The sequence below is a fragment of the Kockovaella imperatae genome (assembly GCF_002102565.1).
Source record: "Kockovaella imperatae strain NRRL Y-17943 chromosome Unknown BD324scaffold_9, whole genome shotgun sequence".
Classification (NCBI taxonomy): domain Eukaryota; kingdom Fungi; phylum Basidiomycota; class Tremellomycetes; order Tremellales; family Cuniculitremaceae; genus Kockovaella; species Kockovaella imperatae.
In genome coordinates, this window is record NW_019028949.1 from 227,519 (window position 1) to 247,778 (window position 20,260).

Sequence of the window (20,260 nt, forward strand, 5' to 3'; positions counted from 1 at the left end):
TATTCACGTACATTATGTGCATACAACATCAACAGAATGGCAACATGTCTCGCACGTATGTGCAACGACAACAATTCTCAGAACCATATCAACACAGTATGCGTACAACACCCCGATCGCCCTATTATACACGAGCAAGGGGCACTGAAATTCTTCTCTACAAAGCATCGTCGAGCGTACTTGCTGTCGAGCTGACATTCTTAGGCATCTGGTGCCATCCCTTCTTCCTATCGGCGGACTTCTTTCCCTTTGCGGCCACTGAGTCTCCGCTATCCTCGTCTTCCGGCAGGGAGGTCCATCCAGACCGGCAAGTATGCCAGACTTCAAATGCACCTTGACCTGGAAATGCCTCATCAGCTTTTTAGACTCCGATACTTATATGAGAGTGTGCATCGACTCACGTCCAGGAACAGGCCTCAAATGACATCCCAGATCTGTCCCTCTTCCACAGTCTTCCGTCCAGTCTGCATCCCATGCCCATTTACCTTTGCCTCGAATCCTGTCGTAATCCGGTACGCCTAGCCAATTAGAGATGAACCTCGTCCGAGAGCGCCAGAGCTCCACAGCTGTGCTCTCTATACTCTCACAGGCGTCAAGATTCAGCCAATCGATTCGAGGATTCACAGGTAAAGAATCAGGATCCTGGGAGAGTGCAAAGCTACTTGGCGGCTGGGTAGACAGTGCGATACTGTGGATGGAGGATGACTTGACCTGCGTAGCAGGAACGCGTTGGGATGATCCTCCAAGTGACTGCTGAGAAGCAGGTATGACTCGCTTTGGAGCGGTTGGTTTGAACATGGACGGTCCCTTTGCCAGTGGTTTCTCCACTCGTTTAGGGATCCGCTCAGAGATGGGTAATCTTGAATTGAGGAAATCCCGAACAGCGCCAGTGGTGACCGTCTCGTGGCCTGCTATTGACAACGCAGTGAGGTGAGGCAAAATTTGGTCCGCATCGCTCAGTTCGTCCTTGAGCTGAATGGCATCGAGAAAGGCGTTGTTTATACCACAGAATGAGAGGTTGAGGAATCGCAAGCTTTTCAAATCTTTGAGTACGATCAAAAGCTGAGCTTGGTCCAACGCAGACTTGCCGATATCAAGGCTGATCAGGTTGGGTAACGCGTGAACGAGTCCTGGGGCTCGTAATTGAGAAAGAGCGTCGGATTGAGCACCAGACCGCAAGTCGAAGAGGTGAAGCGAAGTAAGGTTTGGGACATGGATGGCCTCGAACAATGGTCCTTCCAGTTGACAGTTTGCTGCAGTCTCTTCGTATGTCTTGAGTTGAGGCAAATCGATTCGGCCCAGATTCGGCGGAGCTTGGACTCCAGGTGGCAGCATCGGAGGGGCCTGAACAGGACCGTAGGATGTCCAGCTGACTGCGTTGAATTTGCAGATTTCAGCCTGTTTGAGATGCTGAAACAGGGAGGCTCGAGAGCACATGGCAAACGTCCCGTTGAACACGTCCCCAAGCACTTCACAGTTCTCCATCTCGACGGAGCGCAGGGTAGATAAATGCTTGATGATATTGTCAAGCACTGGTCCGGGAACCGCAGCTCCAGGGACGAGGATACCAAAGAAGTTTGAAGAGACACACAATCTGCCCGTCTGTAGAGAGAGAGATCGTAAAGTCGTCGTTGATGGATGTATAAAGCCGAATTCGAGATATGGTCCAAACCTATTATTGGATTTACCTGTCAATCGCTCGATTGACTTGAGTCGACCTCTGTAAGGATCCAACCGCTCTGTCGTCTCCGCCAAAGACAGGCTCTTGATGCTCGCCAGCGAGTCCCTCAACGCGGCAGCGATGGCGACATGGTTGGACGCGTCGAATGTCTCTGAAAAAGACAGTTCGTTGAGCCTACCTCCACTCCGTTGATGCCACAACATAGCTTTGTCGACTGGTCGTCGAGAACCAAGTACGAGCCTTTTCCAAAGTTGTGGACAAGGTGTCATCGTCCGTCTCCACTCGCGACACACTCCCGCCATCACCACACCGATATTCGGATTTGCCCCAACGGCCACTTCGGCAATCATCAGGAGAGTGTCGCGAGGCAACATTTTGATGTGGTTCATTCTCGCTCGCAAGGCGTCTCGTTTACGCTTCTCGGCTTTGTTTTGTTCTTCGATGACCTGCTGCGCGTTGAGTTTCCGAGCGAGCTGCTTTTCGCGATAAGCTGTTCGAACTTTATCTCTAAGTTTCTCGATAATTTCTAATGCATTTGCGCGTCTCGCTGCCGATGACAGTTTGTCCATACGTTTGACCGCGTCGTTCAAAGCCCCGTCGGCGGCGTGGAATTCTCCTTTTGAATAGAGAACGTCTGCGAGGCGAAGCCATGTCTAGGGGCGAAGGTAAGTCAAATACGCAGGTCCAAGGACGAGGTCGATTGTCAGACTCACCTTCCAAGAGTTCACATCGTTGTCGAATTCCTCACAGTTCTTCTGTGCCCTTTCCAATGCCGAATTGATCCAACCGCTTCCCATCCTGCTCATGGCGTAAACTCTCATGTCAAAGGTGGCAAGGCTCTTCACACGCGAGAGCATGATCGCCTGGAAGATTCGTGAGCTCTCAGAGTCTTAGTCGCTTCACTCAGCTCACCTTGTCAAATGATGCATAAGCCGCTGCATATTCCTTCTTCTTCATCTGCTCGACCCCGACATGGTAATGGTGCGCCGAGTCAGACGTCGGCATGGTGTAAGGCTGTGAAGCCTTTCGGAGGGATGACGATGAGACAGTGCGAGATCGAAGCTCCAGTGATCCTAGAGCCAGCCAGCTCAGTTGACCATTTTACGCTGGATCAAACGGGGCTAAAGGATCGATTCATCCCTGGCGCGTGAGACATTGTTGGGTTGGAATGCTGTGGGTTGGACAAACGAGGCGACTGACTTTTGTGGTGGACGGACTTTAAGAATTTCAGCCACGTGCTGACTTGAATCCTAATGACTGCTCTGACCGGTTTTTTCTAATGAGCCATTAGTAAATCCCACACCCGCTATCCGCATCCATGACTCTCTAACCTCTCACGTTTGCTTGTTGTATCTTCCGTTCTCTTCCTCACATGTCTCGTGTCATGCTCTGCCTTTTGAAACGTCGAATTTGAAGCAGTCCAACGTGTCCTGCTGAATACCTTTGGTCGTCCATATCCGGCAGCCGTTTCATGTCATTCATACGGTAACTCTTTCAAATTGGCAGGCAGTCCGACATTTCTCAACGACCTCGTGAACACCGTCACTGTCCCGCTTGGAATCCGCTACCTCTAGGATATTCTGACGCGTCGAGCTTTCTAGCAATCAGAGCAGTTCAAGAGCATGACCACCATGGCCTCGTCCACAGCGACTCAAGTGCCAAATTGGGATGGTCAGATTGTCCCTGCGCTCAAGAAACGTGAGTCTTGACATGACACCATGAAACTTGCCCTGACTCGGTGTTCGCAGGCCTCGAAGGCGAATCCGTGTACTTGTCGAGCAGATTATCCGGTACGAATTTTCCAGAAGCTGAATCCTCCATACCTGCTCCAGCTCCATCTGGACCTTCTTCGTCAAAGCCTGCAGCATCTTCCATACCACGAGCCAGGACCAAATCAACACCTCTGGCCATCGGTCCTGGTCCAGCCGCTCGCCCAGGCACATCGTCGAATAAAAGGTGGCAAGAACCTTCGAACATTCCTGTTGGCGTCCGGTCACCACATGCAAGTGGTCGACAGGCTAAGCGTGATCCAAGTCTATCGACCTTGAGTCCAGATTTACAAGCTTCATCGACATTATCTCCTCCCGCTGCTATTCCTTCAGCTTCTTCCTCCCGCCGCCCATCTCTAGACGCCCCTCGGTCGGAAGCCTCCTCATCTTCCCAAATCATCCATCGACAACGATCTAAATCATCTCTTGGTCCCAGACCTAGCGTTTCCCGCTCTCCCCGAGACAATGGCAGCACCCATATCATGCCGTCCAGTATTCCCGTCTACACTGGTCGGTTGTCCCCGAATAGATCACCTGGTCGATCCCCTCATCCTTCGCCAGGGCAGTCTTCCATCTTGGACTTTTCGGATTCGGGTCGGAATTCCCTCGAGCTGGATTCTGGAAGCAAGATACGAGAAGGGTTCATCAAGAATGAGCTCCCACCCTTCCGAATGATGCCGGATGAAGCGATGAGAATAGCGGAGAACGGCCACGATATACAAGATGAAGATGATCAGTTCGCTTTCGGACTTATGACGGACGAAGAAGAAGGGGACAAGACAGAGAGCCCGGTAGAAATGTCCAAGGAGCATCAACCTGGAGACTTTGGCGAGATGCCTGTGGATAAGCGGAAACGGGCGGAAACGATGAAAGCTATACCGAGCAAAAAAGCCACGAGACCACTCGGAACGAAGAGTACCGGTGCAGCTACGCTGAGCGCTCGGCCGTCTACGGGATCCGCATCTAGCAAGATTTCTGGACTCCCTCGGTCCGCTACCACAGGCTTAGGTTTCGGTCACCCTTCGACACGAGTCGCAGGACCATCCAAAGGTCGATCAGCTTCTGGTCAGCCAACCGGCTCAGCCTCAGTCTCGGCATTGTCAGGCTCGAGATCAGCTTCCATGAATGTTCTTGCCTCTCAGCCGTCCTCGACTTTTCGTCTGGGAGTCGCTGCCCATCTCATCCCTCCTGAGAATCCGTACACCCCTCCGAAAGGTGTCAACCCCGAGACGATGCCTGTACCAACTGTCGCAAAGCGTCTAGAGGCCGAAGCAGCTCAGAAGTCCGGCTCAGGCCCCCAGGATGATGACCTGGTAGTGGAATGGGATAAGAATGGAAAACCGATAAAGTGGATCAAATGGAACAAGAAGAACGAAGGCGGACTAGGTAGCAGCGCCGAGCAGGATCAAGCTGAAGCATCTGGTGAGACTCTGAAAGGCTCTGCCTTGGGTCCCAATGCTTCGCTCGCAAATCAATCGCCCGCAACGTCGTTCGAGCACCATTTGGGAACAGAGATATCTCGGTCGAGCTCTTCCAAGAGACTTGCTCCGAAACGTTCGACGTCGTCGCTACGCCAAGGCTCTCCAAGCCCAAGCATTGCTCCTCCACTCCCGAACAACACTGGATTGGATCCTTCTCAGCAGCCCGGATCTTATCCTCTACGACCCAAGAGATCAGCTGAAAATATTCCCTTGGCGACCCTAGGTAACCTTCCCAGGACTGCATCAGGACCTTCGAACACGTTCCACGATTCGTCTGTGGGTTCTCACGGAGCCTCGACTTCATACGGGACGCCTTCTGCTCCTATGGCTGAATGGGGCACCCCGATTCATCGACAGCCGAGTCCGGACAAGTTGACAAGGTCACACAGCACGTTGTTGAAAAAGGACAAATCAGGCTCCATGTCTCGACAACATTCTGCGAGTGGCGTCAGCAGCGGTGAACCTTCAAATTCGGCGAATGATAAAAGCATCGATAGGCGTGGGGCGCACGGTCCTACTCAATCGTTTGATGGTATGCCAAAAGCCTACGGGGATTTCAATTTTGGTCCATTGGGTTCAGGTGATCCCACAATCGGTGCCAATGGTGGATCTCGACCTGTGCCCATCACCCCTGGAACGACGCACATGATTCAGGAGACAGCTTATAAAGACAAATACAAGCAGCCTGCGGCGCCTAGAGGGAAGAGTAAGGACGATCATGTGGATAAAGGATGTGGATGTGTCGTCATGTAAAGGTGCTCTCGCATGTTTCGTTCTGTATCGGTGTACTCTGTCTCGTGGCACACGAACATTATTGTGCATGCACCGTCAACAGGGGCAGATGTCCTCTCGGATCTCCGAAGCGCCATTCCTCTAACAATGGCACGAATGCATGATGAGGCCTGGCCAGGGTAGTTGTGCCACTCTGCTCTCAGCTGTGTGTGTGCGCCCTTCACTCCCCTCTCGTTCCTGTACGGAACTCTTCAATGTCCCGCTTGAAATTCCCAACACTTCTCTTCCTCCTAGCCTTTTCGTCCAACGCAGAAGCGCCCTCGATAACCTGTACAGGATTGGGATTGACGGGTAATGGCACCGGTACACTCCCACCCATGGACCCGACGATGCCACCAGGAGGCAAACTCAGGCTGGGTTTAGTCGAATGACTGATCATTGGACCGCCGGGTAATTGACGTGAAGCAACGGCATCGGATATGGAACTCGGTAGCGATGTAATTGTACTTAGAGCCATGGCTGCTGCACCGACATCTCCGGCAGACATGGACAGACCTGTACCGGGACCAGGGGCTGCAATGGGCGTACCTAGACTTGTATTGGCCATGGGAGAATTGGGTAGAACAGGGTACGTCTTGAGATGCGTCGGGGTGGCCGAAGGTGAATGAAGACCATGATGGATGAGTGATAATTCCTCCAACAGAGTCGCATGCCGATAAGCAAGACGAATATTAGGCACGTTGGTCTGGGCAGGCAGAAGGTAAGCAAGCGTGGACGGTTCATTTTGACTGCTGCTCTGTGTGTTTTCCACTCACCTTGTGGATATCGTTACCTGCGGATCCTGGAAGATACCACTTTTGACCGATCCAATGCTTCTTCACTTGCATTTCCCAACCAGATTGGATAACAGAGTTTCGAGCCAGTTCACACATATCCGCAGGGGTGAGTTTGTAAATCTGCGCAGCACAAGAGTATTCTTCGAGCAAATGAGAGGCAGTGAAGTGGAACTGAAGCGGGTCGTCTGGACAAAGGCAAATCGATCAGTCTCCTATTGGAGCTTGGGTGCCACACCTTCCACACTCACCCGTTGACAGCGAGACGTTCAATCCTGCCCGGAAGAAATCCTTGAATGGATTGCGTTCATATGTCAAAAATAAAGCATTGTTACTCAATGGCGACATGGCGAGACCAATCTGCTTCAAATAGTAGAGGTATTGCAACGCGGGGACTTTGCGCAAGAGTATACCGTGCGAGATGGAATGCGCAGTGAGGAATGCCGAGGACAGATGATCGGTATCGCCAGCTTCGCCACAGTGAGGCCGGAGGACGAAAGTATCTGCAAGTGTTGCGTCAGCATTAAAAGTTGAGAGACTCATTGCAGACACTCACTGAAACCCCTGGCTCGTCGCCAGGCGTTCAAGCTCGCCATATTCGCATACATGTAGTAAATCCTAGCGAAATGTATGAGCATGACCAGCGCGTCTGGAGCGTGTCATACAACTCACCAATATGTATACGGCGGACTTTGCGTTGTCGTCCACATCTGAGCTGTTGGATACTTTCGGTACAGCCTCCTCTCAGGTTTCGACTCGTCGTCGACGCTGTCGAAGCCAACGACTCTCTGGAGGAAGACATGGAGCTCCGGGTGCGTTGAGGGGTCTTTGGTGACTTCGAATAAGGGTTGAAAAACGTCTGTAGAAGCAGGGTCTTAGCGGCGGGCACATCCATTCCAAACGTTTGAAATGACACACTCTTGACAATATCCTCAAAGCTATCCACTTGACCAGCTTGCTTGTATACATTATACAGTCGCGGGACTTGGATCAACCACCTGACGTTGTGAGATAATAGCTTGTTATTGATGACCCATTTGGCAAGCTTGTCCCATTCTGCCATGCTCCTGAGAAGTATCAGTCGGTCCCATGGTCCAGCGCGACAATCATCTCACCTCCCGTAAATGGATAGCCGCCACTCTGAGTTCTGATACTTGCTCTGCTCCAGGTCGGTGATGAGTTCTGCGAGCTCAGCACCACGCCAAGATACATATACCGGCCGAACTCACCCTGTGTTAATTCGGCGAGATATTTGCCCTTCAGCAGGTTGTCCGTTTTCAGGAAGATCTCTCGCAGACGTGATGACCCAGTAGGATTATATCGATCATTGAACCTGTCGAATCGGTGGAACTCCTACGAATATGGCATGAGCTCCTCACCAAGGCTGCAACGGACTCGACTGACCTGATGCGCGTGCATATCCAGCGTATCGATCGACAGGTCATAGGCGGTGAGTTTGAGTGATTCAAAGACTTGTTTCAATGTCAAGTCCTTGTCGTCTCGATGAATGACGATCTCCTGCAATAACGTGAGCTTTGCTTGAGAGAGACACGCCAGTCCTCACATTTGGAGCCTTTTTCAATTTTGACTTGATGAATCGCAGCAGGTGCTTTTGGTTCATACTGGCAGAGTGGTGTATATGCGTATCGACTTTCCTGACGTTGTAAAAGTCTCTGAGACGGTCCATGAGCTACAAGCTACCACTTAAGTGTATCACTAACCTATGCGGAACAGCCTGGAGCATTGTATCAGCCGGAACGCTTGCGTCATAAATTGCTTAGCTCACCTTCATATCTGCTAATTCTTGATACTCGTTCAACAAGCAATACATGCTCCACTTGCTCGCGAGGTACTTGAGTCGTCGGAAAGCAAATGATTTGGCTGGGCCATCGCAGCATACGCCCAGAAGGTAGTCAAGGTCGGTAAAATATTCTTTGAGGGAAGGCACTCGGGAAACCCTCTGTTTCCCCTTGCCTTTCGCTGAGCGACTCGTCGGTTCCGTTTCCAGTTTGGCTGCGGAAGCAGGAGCAGGAATCGATCCGGTGGCTTCTAGATCTTCGTACCAAACTTCGAAGACGCCTTCCTCGTTGAGACCAAAATCACACTTGACATTCGCTCCAGAAGGGATCTCGCAAGTTTCAATTCTGAATGCTTGAGAGTCTTTTCCTCCACTTCGTTCGCCAGTGATAGCGGACGGATCGTCTGCGGTTGAGGAAACTCTTTGAGCAGCATCTGGGTCATCGGCATGTTCTGGGCGAATACCATCTTCCGCTGGTGTCCAGTGCCAGTGAGGTGCAGGTGGAGGAGGATAAATCTTCCATGCTGGGAATGGCGCAGCGTTGAAAGCGTCATCATTGCTTGGGTTTGGAGGGAAGACTTCAGACTGATCCTGGTTTGCATCGGGTTTCAAGCCACTAACGTCCCCTGAGGACGGCGGATTGAAGCCTTGGAAGGAACCATCGTGATCTCTTGGGTTATCACCTAGACGCTGGCAAGACAAAGCCATGTATTTGTCTCGGATTGCCAAGCATCGCGCAAATGAGCCACTGGGAGAGAACGTCAGCGTGATGTGTATGCTAGAGCAGTGTACGCACTAGAGAGACTTCAGCTCTGAGCCAATGTTGTGCTCTGGTGTGGACAAGGTCAGAAGAATGTCAGCATACCTTCTTGCGTGGATACGCATCGCGATGTCAATAGAGGAGGACATAGAGCACCTCCATGCGTGTGTGTGTGAGCCCCATCCACCTCGGATTCCAGCCGGAGTTTCCAGCACTGAATTGCAAAGGCGTTGTGGACATCATTGGAGTCCTCTCTGACAACAAAGAGATGGTAGGTACAGCAGTCAAGAGTCTGGACACATACGACTCGCGGGATGAGAGGCGAATCATCGCCGTGAAGAGAGCAAGATTCTGAGAGCGTGTGATAAAGCGCTCTTGAAGGATTCGAATAGACTGTGTCGCTTCCTCGGCACACCACTCACCATCCTGGGCAGCCTGTGCGGCTTGTCCTGAGTCATGTTGATTCTGTGAGAAACCTCCCCCTTGATCCAACTCTCGCTCGTCTCGCTCAATCGCGTAGCTCAGACGTTCATGTTCGTCCCCACGGTTATCTGGGTCGATCCCAGCCTTGGCAGGATGCAAGTCCGCAGCTGGTGTCTGTTCGGCGTTGCTTGTCGACATGCCAGGGTCTCCTTCATCGTCGCCGCCATCATCCCCCTCCAGGGTCATCCTTGATCCTCCTTCTGCGTGTCTCGGCACGTCGAGCTCCGGAGCTGTGGGATGAAAAGCCGAAGGACTCGCATCCTGAAGTGGTTGACCTATCGATACATGACTCGGTATCGCTCGCTCTTTTGCTTTACGTTCCAATCGAGGTGATGACGATAGACTTGGTCCTGCACTTTGAGCAAAATGGTTGGAAGGGGACATGGAACCGGGTGTCACGGAGGACGACCCGATAGATCCAGGATAGAAACCTTGCTTGTCATTGAGCGAAGCGGGTGGAAGTCGAGGCAGATGATGCGATAACCAAATCTCATCGTTCATGTGAAGACGCCTTTCGTCGTGATAATCGAACGAAGGTGAGACATCGACTGGATGAGCAGGACCATTGGGAGGCGTATCATCGTCGCCTACTGGAGTGGAGGGTTGAGGAATAGGGATCGCCTGAGATGATTGTCGCTCAGGACCCATTGTGCGTGAACTGTTGCAGACTCTGGCCGACTGTGAGAGCCACAGGAGTTGCCCAAAAATGTTGCATCATGCGGCGATCGCCGTGTGACCGACAACAGAGACCATCGACAACACCGTGGGAGACTGAGACACGTGACCTGTTTCATCCTCGGCCGATCAAACTCCCCTGGTGTCTCGCCTGTACAGCCTTTGTTAGGTGCCGCTTCGGCCGCTGGACTCAATGTCTATTTGGAGGCGTTCTCGAGATCGGGGTGGGTCCGGGTGAGTGGGTAGAGTGGGTGATGTTTATGCAGTAATAATAATACATCATCGGGGCGTGTTGCTCAGATGCTGCCACAAGATTCAGTCAAGGTGTCCCCAAGAACGAGGCTCGCTGGATTCCCTTCGTTCTGCCCGTTGTGGCGGTGCCATATACCTCTCTCTTTCTCTCTCCTGGCCTTGGCTACAGCTTGGCAGTCGTGCTTGAGCCGTGCTCTGAGAGAGAGATATCTTGTCCAAGATACACCGACTGCCGTCCCGATGACCACCACACATTCGGATGATAGATTTCGCTCTATCCCCTTTACCTTGTTCATTCCCTAATCCCCACCACCCAACCAACCAACCAACCCTGTAATCCACGGCCTATGTATAAACTATTTTGTTGCTGTATGTCTATTTCTGTTCCTAATGCGCGCGTGCCCCCCAAAACAAAATAAACGATCAATTTCGGCGGGAAGCGTGTCGAAGAGTGTTTGGATCATCATAAGCAGGGGAGGGGGAAAAGGGGGCGGCAGCGACGGCAGGCAGCCCCCAAGAGGCATCAGAGGGACGAGGGAAGAGAAGAGAGAGAGTAGTTTGTCGCTTGGGAAAAGAAGAAGCGAAAAAAAGTTTTGCTATTTTATTATAGACTGCGTGCTTCTGTGGGTGTGGGTGTGTACACTGCATTCTCTCATCTTGTGATCGTCTCATCACTCTTCTCATCGTTCTCAATCAATCAATCAATCACTCACTCACCCACACACCTCTGTTCGACAAGGCGTGTATCTACAGGTAGGACCCCGTGTGTTCTGCACCACCTCGCCTTCGTGTACTCATCACACTCATTCTCACGTCCTCTGCGACCGAAACCTCCCTCGCACGCGCGTGTCCTTTTTGTATATTTTTTCTTCTCTGTAGTCTCTGAAGCTTCCGAGGGCACCTAGAGTCGCGCTTTGGTTCGTTGGCCCACCATGCCATCTCGATATCAACAGGCCCCATACTCTGATGAGCCAGCAGGTGGCTACTCGGACGGGTATGGTAGATCATATGGTGACGAGGGAATACAGCAACCTCAACAAAACTATTCCAGTGGAGGAGGAAACGGTGGTTACGGTGGAGGATATCACGATGAACCAGATTACAACGATTCTGGATATGGAAATGGACGAAGCCAAGCATGTGAGTGGGGGTGGGAGCTGGGTGCTGCACAGCACCTCGGCATCCATAACCTCTTCCGATAATCTCGAACGATTGGTTGCTGACTGTCATCGTTCATCTTACTCCCTCATTCCATCTCAACTCATTTAATCCCATCGCATCTGATCATCCTCCACACCATCCTTTGTGTGCTCGGCAATTGCACCCACAATAAACTTTGACCTCTGCCCGCACGAACCCCCCTCTGGTGGACCCGACCCATTCCATTTCCGTCCCTCCCAATCTCCCACCTCTCACATTCATCCACGATGACATTCCGCCAAAATGCATCCTCCAACAATCCCTACGCCACCATGGATATGCGCGATTCAACTCAATCCTCTCGTCAACAACTCACAGACCCCATGTCATCACAGAACCCATATGCCGCCACCGGTTCCAGAGGATACAACGAGAAACCACGCAGTAGCAAGAAAAAGTGGTGGTGGATCGGCGGTATTCTTGCACTGCTCATCATTATCGGTGGCGTGCTTGGAGGCGTTCTGGGCACCCAATTGAATGACGATGACAAGAAGGATGGAAGCCACAGCTCGAGCGGCGGAAACAACAATGATAACTCCAATGGCTCGGGTGTCCCTGGAAACACAGGTCTTCCCAGCGGACTCACCAGCGCCAACACCGCTGCCATGACTGAGACTGGAGCCAACGGTCAGGTCTACCTTGCCATTGCCACCGATTCAGAGTGGATGCTGCCTCTCTACGCTACTGGAGTGAGTCCTCCTCGATCTCGCTGAGTTCCGTCTCTAACGCTCGCCTTAGACCAATACTGCCGGATACTCTGAACCTACCGTTCTTGCCAATCCAAGTCCTGAAAGCGCCTGGCCAGCGGACCCCAACCCTCCCTCCAACGACTCGATCCGTGATCACCCTAGATTGATCGCTCCAGCTTACAAATGGGAAGCCTTGACGACCGGAGGACTCATCGCCAACGACCCCTACCTCTCTTTCTGGAATGAGACTATAGTCGGTAATGCTTCCGACACCCTCAACGATGACCCTGTCCCTTACACCCCTGATGGTGGTCTGACTGGATCCGGTGTCCTCGATGTCGCCAGAAAGATGAAGCTTCGCGTCAAGAACTGGGCCTACGCGTACAAGGTCACCAATGAGACCAAGTACGCCGAACGTGTCTGGCTCGAGATCTGGACAGCCGCTGGTAACAACTCTGCTGTGCCTTTCGGAGCCAACGGCACTCGATGGAACGCTCAACATTTCCTGGATCTTGCCGAATTCTGCGCCACCTATGCCATTGCTTACGACTGGCTTTACGACTATTGGACAGATGAACAGCGTGATTCCATGATGTGGACCATGCTCGATCTCGGTCTCTCCTTTGGTGTTCACGCTCTGAATCCTAATGACACAACCGAGTACGGTTGGGAGTGGTGGACCGGACCCCCCAAGAACAGTCAAGAGATCAACGGAAACTGGAACTGTGTCTGTAATGGCGGTCTGACAATGGCTGCCCTCGCCATTATTGATCGAGACCCGACAGGCATGGCTCAGCAAATCCTCGACATGGCTATTCCCAATGCCTATAACGGTTGTTTCCAAGCACCCCATGATGATGGAACATGGTCCGAGACTGCCAATTATTGGTACTTTGGAACCAGTGCTGCCGGAGAATTCGTCTCGTCCTTGCTCACTGCCTATGGCAATGACCGAGGCATGGCTGCGAGCAATCCAGGCTGGGCTCTCACCCCCCTCTATCACATGTATGTCCAAGGTCAGACATCCCTGTTCAATTACGGAGATTGCGGTCCCAACAAGTATTCCACCACGGCCAACTCGTTGATGCTCTGGGCTACCATGTTCCAAGAGCCCATCTATGCTCTATACCAACGAGACCACTTTGATGCCCCAGAGCCATGGTCCATGTTTTGGTACGACCCCGCTTTGGACGGCACCTGGTGGGACCAGCTCCCTCTTGACCACTTCTTCCCCAGCGAACTCGGTGCCTGGGCCTCTGCTCGATCTTCATGGACCGATCTGACTGGATCATACTGGGCGATTAAGAGTGGTGACCTTCGTGGACATCAGACACACGGCGATCTCGACTTGGGAGACTTTGTCATCGACGCTCTCGGTACCAGATGGTTCGGAGAACTCGGCAGTGGTCAATACCTTTCAACTGGGTACTTCAGCTCGTCTGATCAAGAATCCGAACGATGGACCTACTACCGAAAGCGAACCGAGGGCCAAAACACCATTTTGATCGATTACCTTAACCAGAACGTCAACGCTGCGCCTACTCAAAACTGGGGCAGCTCCAACACCTCGCAAGGAGCCGCTCCTAGCTTCTCTATTCCCAATGACAGTACCGCCTATTTCACCATGGACATGTCGACAGCCTACAACTCGTCTTCGTCCGTCAAGCGAGGTATCCGATACTTCAATTCTCGAAAGCAGATCTTGATCCAGGATGAGATCACCGGTGTTCCATCTGGAACCGATATCCAATGGAGGGCCAACACCAATGCCACCGTGACTACCAATGGGGGTACAGCCACCTTGGTCTTGGACGGCCAAACCGCCATTGCTACCATTGTTCAAGGACCTTCAGGTGCTGCTTTCTCAACTGCATCCCCCGTGCCATTCTCGACAGACCCGCCAATGCCCGCTTCTGACGGTTACGCCGGAGATCCAGGTAACCCAGGCGTCACCGTCTTGGTTGTCGATCAACCAAACGGTGGAGATCTCAACTTGACCATTGCCATCAACCCTCAATGGCCCGGAATGCAATCCAGCGACTACCTTACACCACCTAACGTCCCTCTCGACGAATGGTCTTTGACTTCTCATAACGGAGCTTGATCAACCTTTCCGCTGGTCGGACCTCCAGACAGACACGCATTTGCCTGCACTTGGTCGATTCGCAGGCCATTCATCTTGTACTTCGCTCTGTGCGTCTCGACTCATTTCACGTCATACGACACCTTCTCTCCCTCAGTTTGCAACTTTGTCCGATCGAAACGATTCATCTGTTCGGTTTCGTTCCATTGATCCCTCCTCGCGTAGATTACGAAGAAAAGCTCATGCATGGACTTTTGCTCATGAATCTCTCTTCACATTTGGCAGCGGGAGGTTTCGTGCTTCGCTCTCTCTGATTCAAGACCACAATGACAGAATCCCTGACCTGATTTGTGTGATAGTGGTGCATCATTTCATTCTATGTCGTAGCCGATACTGCCAAGACCTAGATGACCCAAGACTACATTATAATGATACTCATTATATTTGAGACACAGAGAAGACACCCCAAAGCTATCGAGATAATCTAAGATGATGCGGAGCGAGCCATGCCTGTCTCGTCCATTACAGAGCTCTAGCGTTGAAAATGTTGAAGGTCGAGGTAGACTTGTTCTTCCGCCTGTGACCGTAGGCGGAGTCGACAGCGACGCACGAAGCGCTCCAGCCGGATCCGACCAGCTTGTATCCCTTTCGACACGTATAAATGGCACATCGTCCTTCGATACAACCAATTCTGTCGACATTGGGGATAGCAGTGCAGTCTTCACCGATAGGCTTGGAGGGGTCGTCTGGGTGGATGCAACCACCGCCTGAGAGAGAAGTCAGTTACCCGTCTCCATCTGCAACAACCAGCAAATAGATACTCACATGACTCTACGTCGTTCTCAGTGTCGACACACTCGTACATGAGACCTCGCTTCTGATGCCCGGGAACCAGACAAGTCTCTTGATTCAGGGGACAAGTGTCTCGCTTTTTGAGACCTGCGGTCTGCTTGGGCATTCCAGATGGGCAAGAGTAAAGGTTCTTGTCGTAACAGATTCCATTGCACAGAATCTGATCCGAGGTACAGGTAGGCGTAACAGTGACGGCGACACAGGTGTTACCCTGGAGGACGAGTCCTGAAGCACAGACGATGGCGACAGTCGACGTAGATGAAGCGGAAGTGGACGAAGGTGTACCGCCGACAGTGACACAGATACCATTTTGGAAGACACCACTGAGGCAAACTTCGACCCCGCTGCCGCCATTGGAAGCAGAGCTGCCGGAAGGTCCAGGTGCCGCGGAGGAGGTAGAAGAGACTGGAGACGGTCCAGTGATCGAAACGCAGACACCGGCTTGGAGGATCGTCCCGCTCGCACAGACCGTGGCAATGGACGATGACGAGGCTGAGGAAGCCGAAGCCGAGGCTGAGCCAGAACCAACACCGGCACTGAGGTCTACACAGATGCCGCCAACAAGGGTGAATGGAGCAGCACAGGCTGTAGCGGATACGCTGACTCCAGATGCTGATGAGGTTGCAGAAGCGGAAGCGCCAGAGCCAGAGCCAATACCGGCACTGAGATCGACACAGATGCCGCCAACAAGGGTAAATGGAGCAGCACAGGCTGTAGCGGATACGCTGACTCCAGATGCTGATGAGGTTGCAGAAGCGGAAGCGCCAGAGCCAGAGCCAACACTGGCACTGAGGTCGACACAAACACCGCCGACAAGAGTGAACGGTGCGACGCAGGCGGTGGCGGATACGCTGACTCCAGATGCTGAAGAGGTTGCAGAAGCTGAGGATCCAGGGCCAACACCGGCACTGAGGTCGACACAGACACCGCCGACAAGGGTAAACGGTGCGACGCAGGCGGTGGCCGAGGCGGAGACCCCTGAAGCGGATGAGGTTGCAGAAGCGGAAGAGCCTGAGCCAACACCGGCACTGAGGTCGACACAAACACCGCCGACAAGGGTAAATGGTGCAACGCATGCCTTGGCCGAGGCGGAGACCCCTGAAGCGGATGAGGTCGCAGAAGCTGAAGAGCCAGAGCCAACTCCAGCACTGAGGTCGACACAAACACCGCCGACAAGAGTGAACGGTGCGACGCAGGCGTTGGCCGAGGCGGAGACCCCTGAAGCGGATGAGGTCGCGGAAGCTGAAGAGCCAGCACCAACGCCAGCGCTGAGGTTGACGCACACGCCGTTGACGAGTGTGTATGGCGCAGTGCAGACCGTTCCAGAGGCGGTGACCCCAGAAGCGGATGAGGTCGCGGAAGCTGAAGAGCCAGCACCAACGCCAGCGCTGAGGTTGACGCACACGCCGTTGACGAGTGTGTATGGCGCAGTGCAGACTGTTCCCGAGGCGGAAACTCCAGAGGCAGAGGAAGTGGCCGAAGCAGAGGTGGATCCAGAGCCAACGCCAGCGCCGAGGTTGACGCAGACGCCGTTGACAATTGTGTTTGGTGCAACACAGACCGTTCCCGAGGCGGAGACTCCAGAGGCAGAGGAAGTAGCCGAGGCAGAGGTGGATCCAGAACCGACTCCAGCGCTAAGATCAACACAAATTCCATTTACCAGTATAAATGGTGCTGCGCAGACGGTGGCTGAAGCGCTGACGCCCGATGCCGAGGCAGTGGGAGAGGCAGAGCTAGATCCAGAGCCGACTCCAGCACTGACATTGACACAAACTCCGTTGACGAGAGTGAAGGGAGACACACAAGCGTTAGCCGATGCCCCGACCCCAGCTGCGGAAGAGGTCGATGATGCACCAGCACCGGCTCCGAGGTTGACACAGATTCCATTGACGAGAGTGAACGGCGCACTACAGGCAGTCGCTGAAGCGCCCACGGCAGGAGCGGAGGAAGTTGATGATGCTCCAGCAGCTGCGGAAGACGATCCACCGAGGCTGACGCCTGCACTCAAGTCAACGCAGACGCCATTCACTAGGGTGAAAGGCGTAACGCATGCCGTTGCCGAAGCGCCAACGGCAGCTGCGGAGGAGGTCGATGATGCACCAACGCCAGCGCCAAGATTGACACAGACACCATTGAGAAGGGTGAAAGGTGCAGCACAGACCGTGGCTGAGGCACCGACTGCTGGGGCTGAGGAGGTGGATGAAGATCCGGCAGCGGCGGATGATGAGGAACCAAAGCCGATCCCAGCACTAAGATTGACACAGACTCCATTGACAAGAGTGAAAGGCGCAGCGCAGACCGTGGCAGAGGCACCGACTGCTGGGGCTGAGGAGGTGGAAGAAGTTCCGGCAGCTGAGGAGGTGGAAGAAGCTCCGGCAGCGACGGATGAGGAACCAAAGCCGATCCCAGCACTGAGATTGACACAGACTCCGTTGACAAGAGTGAAAGGCGCAGCACAGACCGTGGCAGAGGCGCCGACTGCTGGGGCTGAGGTGGAAGAAGATGCGGCAGCGGCGGATGATGAGGAACCAAAGCCGATCCCGGCACTGAGATTGACACAGACTCCATTCACAAGAGTGAAAGGCGCAGCACAGGCCGTGGCAGAGGCACCGACTGCTGGAGCTGAGGAAGATCCAGCTGGTGCTGACGAGGGAGCGGAGGCGCCGGCTGCCGAGGCTGAAGAGGTCGAGGAGGATCCAGCAGGGGCAGATGAGGAGGAACCTGATCCAATTCCAGCGCCAAGATTGACGCAAACGCCATTTACAAGGGAGAGCGGAGCGAAGCATACGGTAGCCGAAGCGGAAGCACCGACTGCTGGAGCTGAAGAGGTCGAGGAAGATCCAGCTGGGGCTGAGGATGGAGCGGAGGCACCGGCTGCCGACGCTGAAGAAGAGGTTGAGGATGATCCGGCGGGAGCAGATGAAGAAGAGGAGGGTGAGCCAAGTCCAGCACTAAGATTGACGCACACGCCATTCACAAGCGTGAAGGGAGCGGTACAGGCAGTTGCAGAGACTGTGGGTGTGGCTATACCAGATGAGGAGGAGCTGACACCGACCCCTGCGCCGAGATTGACACATACTCCATTGACGAGGGTCTGAGTGCCTAGACAAGTGATGGCGGAGACGGTGGCACCGGAGGCTGAGGAAGACGAAACCGCAGAGGTTGAAGACGAAGCAGCAGCCGCGGAAGACGAGGCTGCGGCGGAGGAGGAAACAGCGGCGGATGATGATGCAGCAGCGGAGGAGGAAACAGCGGCGGAGGAGGACGCAGCGACGGACGATGAAACAACAACGGAGGAGGAAACAGTGGCGGAAGATGAGGCGCGAACAGACGATGAGGCCGATACCGACGAGGATGATCGGGCCGCGCTGGAGGTGGAGCCTGACTCGCCGCCGTTAAGAAGAGAGATACAGACTCCCCCAACAAGAGTGAGTCCACTGGCACAGACGGTGGCTACGCTGGATCCAGAGGGAGCAGCCGAGGCACCGCTACCAGTGCCGATGGAGACGATGGGACCGAGCTGTATTCGCTTCTCATTGTGTTGTTGAGGCTGTGGCTTTTCGACCTCGTTCTGACGGTAGTTGGCCCATGAGAAAGCTGATCGTCTTCCCTCTCTTGCATCGACAGCTTGAATATCAGCGAGCAAGAGAATGGCGGAAAGTGAAAGGCTGATGGGAAACTTCATGTTGATTCTGACAATTATCCGTGTGGCGGTGAGGGAGCGAATGCGAGGAAGACTGAAAACAGAGGTCGGAACTGTCGATGAACAAGACTGACGGCAATCGACTCTGGTCGACGCCGCTACCTTTATACGAATCCCAGCAAGAGTTGAAAGAGTCTTGGCAATGAACGTCGATGATGTCGAAAGAATGGGTTTGCGCTGAACGCAATGTTCTCTATAGCAGGCTACGGCGAGGTTAGTGCCGATCGAGTGTTCAACAGACAGGGTGGACCAGACTCACACCACCACAAAGTATAGGTGGATCCTCTCAAAAGGTCCTAAAGAAAGTAAAGATAGGTCGGGTCTGGTATGTATGAGCGGGGGAAAGAATAGATGCGGTGAGTTATATCACTTCTCTCTCATTCTCTTGTGCGAACATTAGACGATGGCCCTGCTTTTTCCCAGGTCGCAGGACTATCTCGATCGTTTGGATGTACATCGTACCTGATTCTCTCACACATTTGAATTCGCATGCTCATGAAACCGTTCTAGGTAGTGTGAGTCCATCTTCCATGAACGCCCCTCTGAGAGTGAGTGAGAGAGAGGCAAGGAACGAGAGGAAGAGAGTTTAACGGCGGGAATTACCCCATAAACGGACGATCCCCGATCTCTGAGGCATTCCCTAGAGCTTACCACCACCTTGATCTGCGATGATGCCGCCGCTAGATATGATGTCTGAGACAAATCAACGAGCAGTTACATTGAGCATTTCGAGTGATCGTCGCCTCGAACGCCACTTTTTAGACTTCTTTTTTCTCTTTTTTTTTGAGGTATTAGACCGCGAGAACAACCGGATTGCGTAAAAGTTTAAACATATTCCAGGATAGTAGTCATAGTCTAAATTCTATTCTGCGTCGCGGCTGCCGTCGGGATTGTCAGTCCCCGGACATCCCCCTCGTTGTCGTTCCCTCGTCTCGTTCCCCCCCCCTAAGCCACTGCCGCGCCATCCATGATTAAGCTTGTTTTGATCATATAGCCTCGAGACACAACTTGTCAATATCTTGGACACAAAAATGTCTCAAGTATTTCAGTCACCGGAACAGACAACAGAACTGCCGCGGACCGTCGGGGCTCGGGGGGGGGGGGGGGGGGGGAGGGAGGGGGAATTTACAGTTGCTGTCAAATCGCCTCACCCTGGCCCCCCTGTCCCGTGTCTTACATGGCAGAAGAGGATCATCCTCTCGGCTCAAGGGCATTCCACCACCACCACAACCACGACAACATTCATGCATCCCTTACTAAGACATTGGC

At 53.2% G+C, this 20,260-nt stretch overlaps 5 protein-coding genes across 5 annotated transcripts; 3 read left to right on the forward strand and 2 right to left on the reverse strand.

Annotated features, from left to right (window-relative positions):
- Window positions 1-4: 4 nt before the first annotated feature.
- Window positions 5-2,990, reverse strand: BD324DRAFT_629622 (hypothetical protein). Its single transcript, XM_022016238.1, has 4 exons — window positions 2,594-2,990; window positions 2,395-2,544; window positions 402-2,334; window positions 5-339 (listed from the first exon to the last, which is right to left on the reverse strand). The coding sequence occupies exons 1-4, from the start codon at window positions 2,684-2,686 to the stop codon at window positions 158-160; spliced, it is 2,358 nt and encodes a 785-aa protein (XP_021870080.1). The 5' UTR covers window positions 2,687-2,990; the 3' UTR covers window positions 5-157.
- Window positions 2,899-5,891, forward strand: BD324DRAFT_512844 (hypothetical protein). The gene is made up of 2 exons (XM_022012968.1): window positions 2,899-3,379; window positions 3,430-5,891. The coding sequence occupies exons 1-2, from the start codon at window positions 3,304-3,306 to the stop codon at window positions 5,682-5,684; spliced, it is 2,331 nt and encodes a 776-aa protein (XP_021870081.1). The 5' UTR covers window positions 2,899-3,303; the 3' UTR covers window positions 5,685-5,891.
- On the reverse strand, window positions 5,784-10,456 carry BD324DRAFT_512747 (hypothetical protein). The gene is made up of 14 exons (XM_022012967.1): window positions 9,477-10,456; window positions 9,091-9,142; window positions 8,283-9,042; window positions 8,218-8,231; window positions 8,061-8,169; window positions 7,901-8,014; window positions 7,726-7,849; window positions 7,612-7,678; window positions 7,415-7,563; window positions 7,169-7,355; window positions 7,053-7,114; window positions 6,748-6,999; window positions 6,479-6,684; window positions 5,784-6,408 (listed from the first exon to the last, which is right to left on the reverse strand). The coding sequence occupies exons 1-14, from the start codon at window positions 10,183-10,185 to the stop codon at window positions 5,884-5,886; spliced, it is 3,330 nt and encodes a 1,109-aa protein (XP_021870082.1). The 5' UTR covers window positions 10,186-10,456; the 3' UTR covers window positions 5,784-5,883.
- Window positions 10,457-11,891: 1,435 nt separating this feature from the next.
- Window positions 11,892-14,457, forward strand: BD324DRAFT_609193 (chondroitin AC/alginate lyase; the record flags this gene model as incomplete). The annotated part of the gene is made up of 2 exons (XM_022014146.1): window positions 11,892-12,353; window positions 12,403-14,457. The coding sequence occupies 2 exons, from the start codon at window positions 11,892-11,894 to the stop codon at window positions 14,455-14,457; spliced, it is 2,517 nt and encodes an 838-aa protein (XP_021870083.1).
- A 1,070-nt stretch (window positions 14,458-15,527) lies between these two features.
- Window positions 15,528-18,960, forward strand: BD324DRAFT_609194 (hypothetical protein; the record flags this gene model as incomplete). The annotated part of the gene is made up of 3 exons (XM_022014147.1): window positions 15,528-18,222; window positions 18,388-18,716; window positions 18,757-18,960. The coding sequence occupies 3 exons, from the start codon at window positions 15,528-15,530 to the stop codon at window positions 18,958-18,960; spliced, it is 3,228 nt and encodes a 1,075-aa protein (XP_021870084.1).
- Window positions 18,961-20,260: the final 1,300 nt, after the last annotated feature.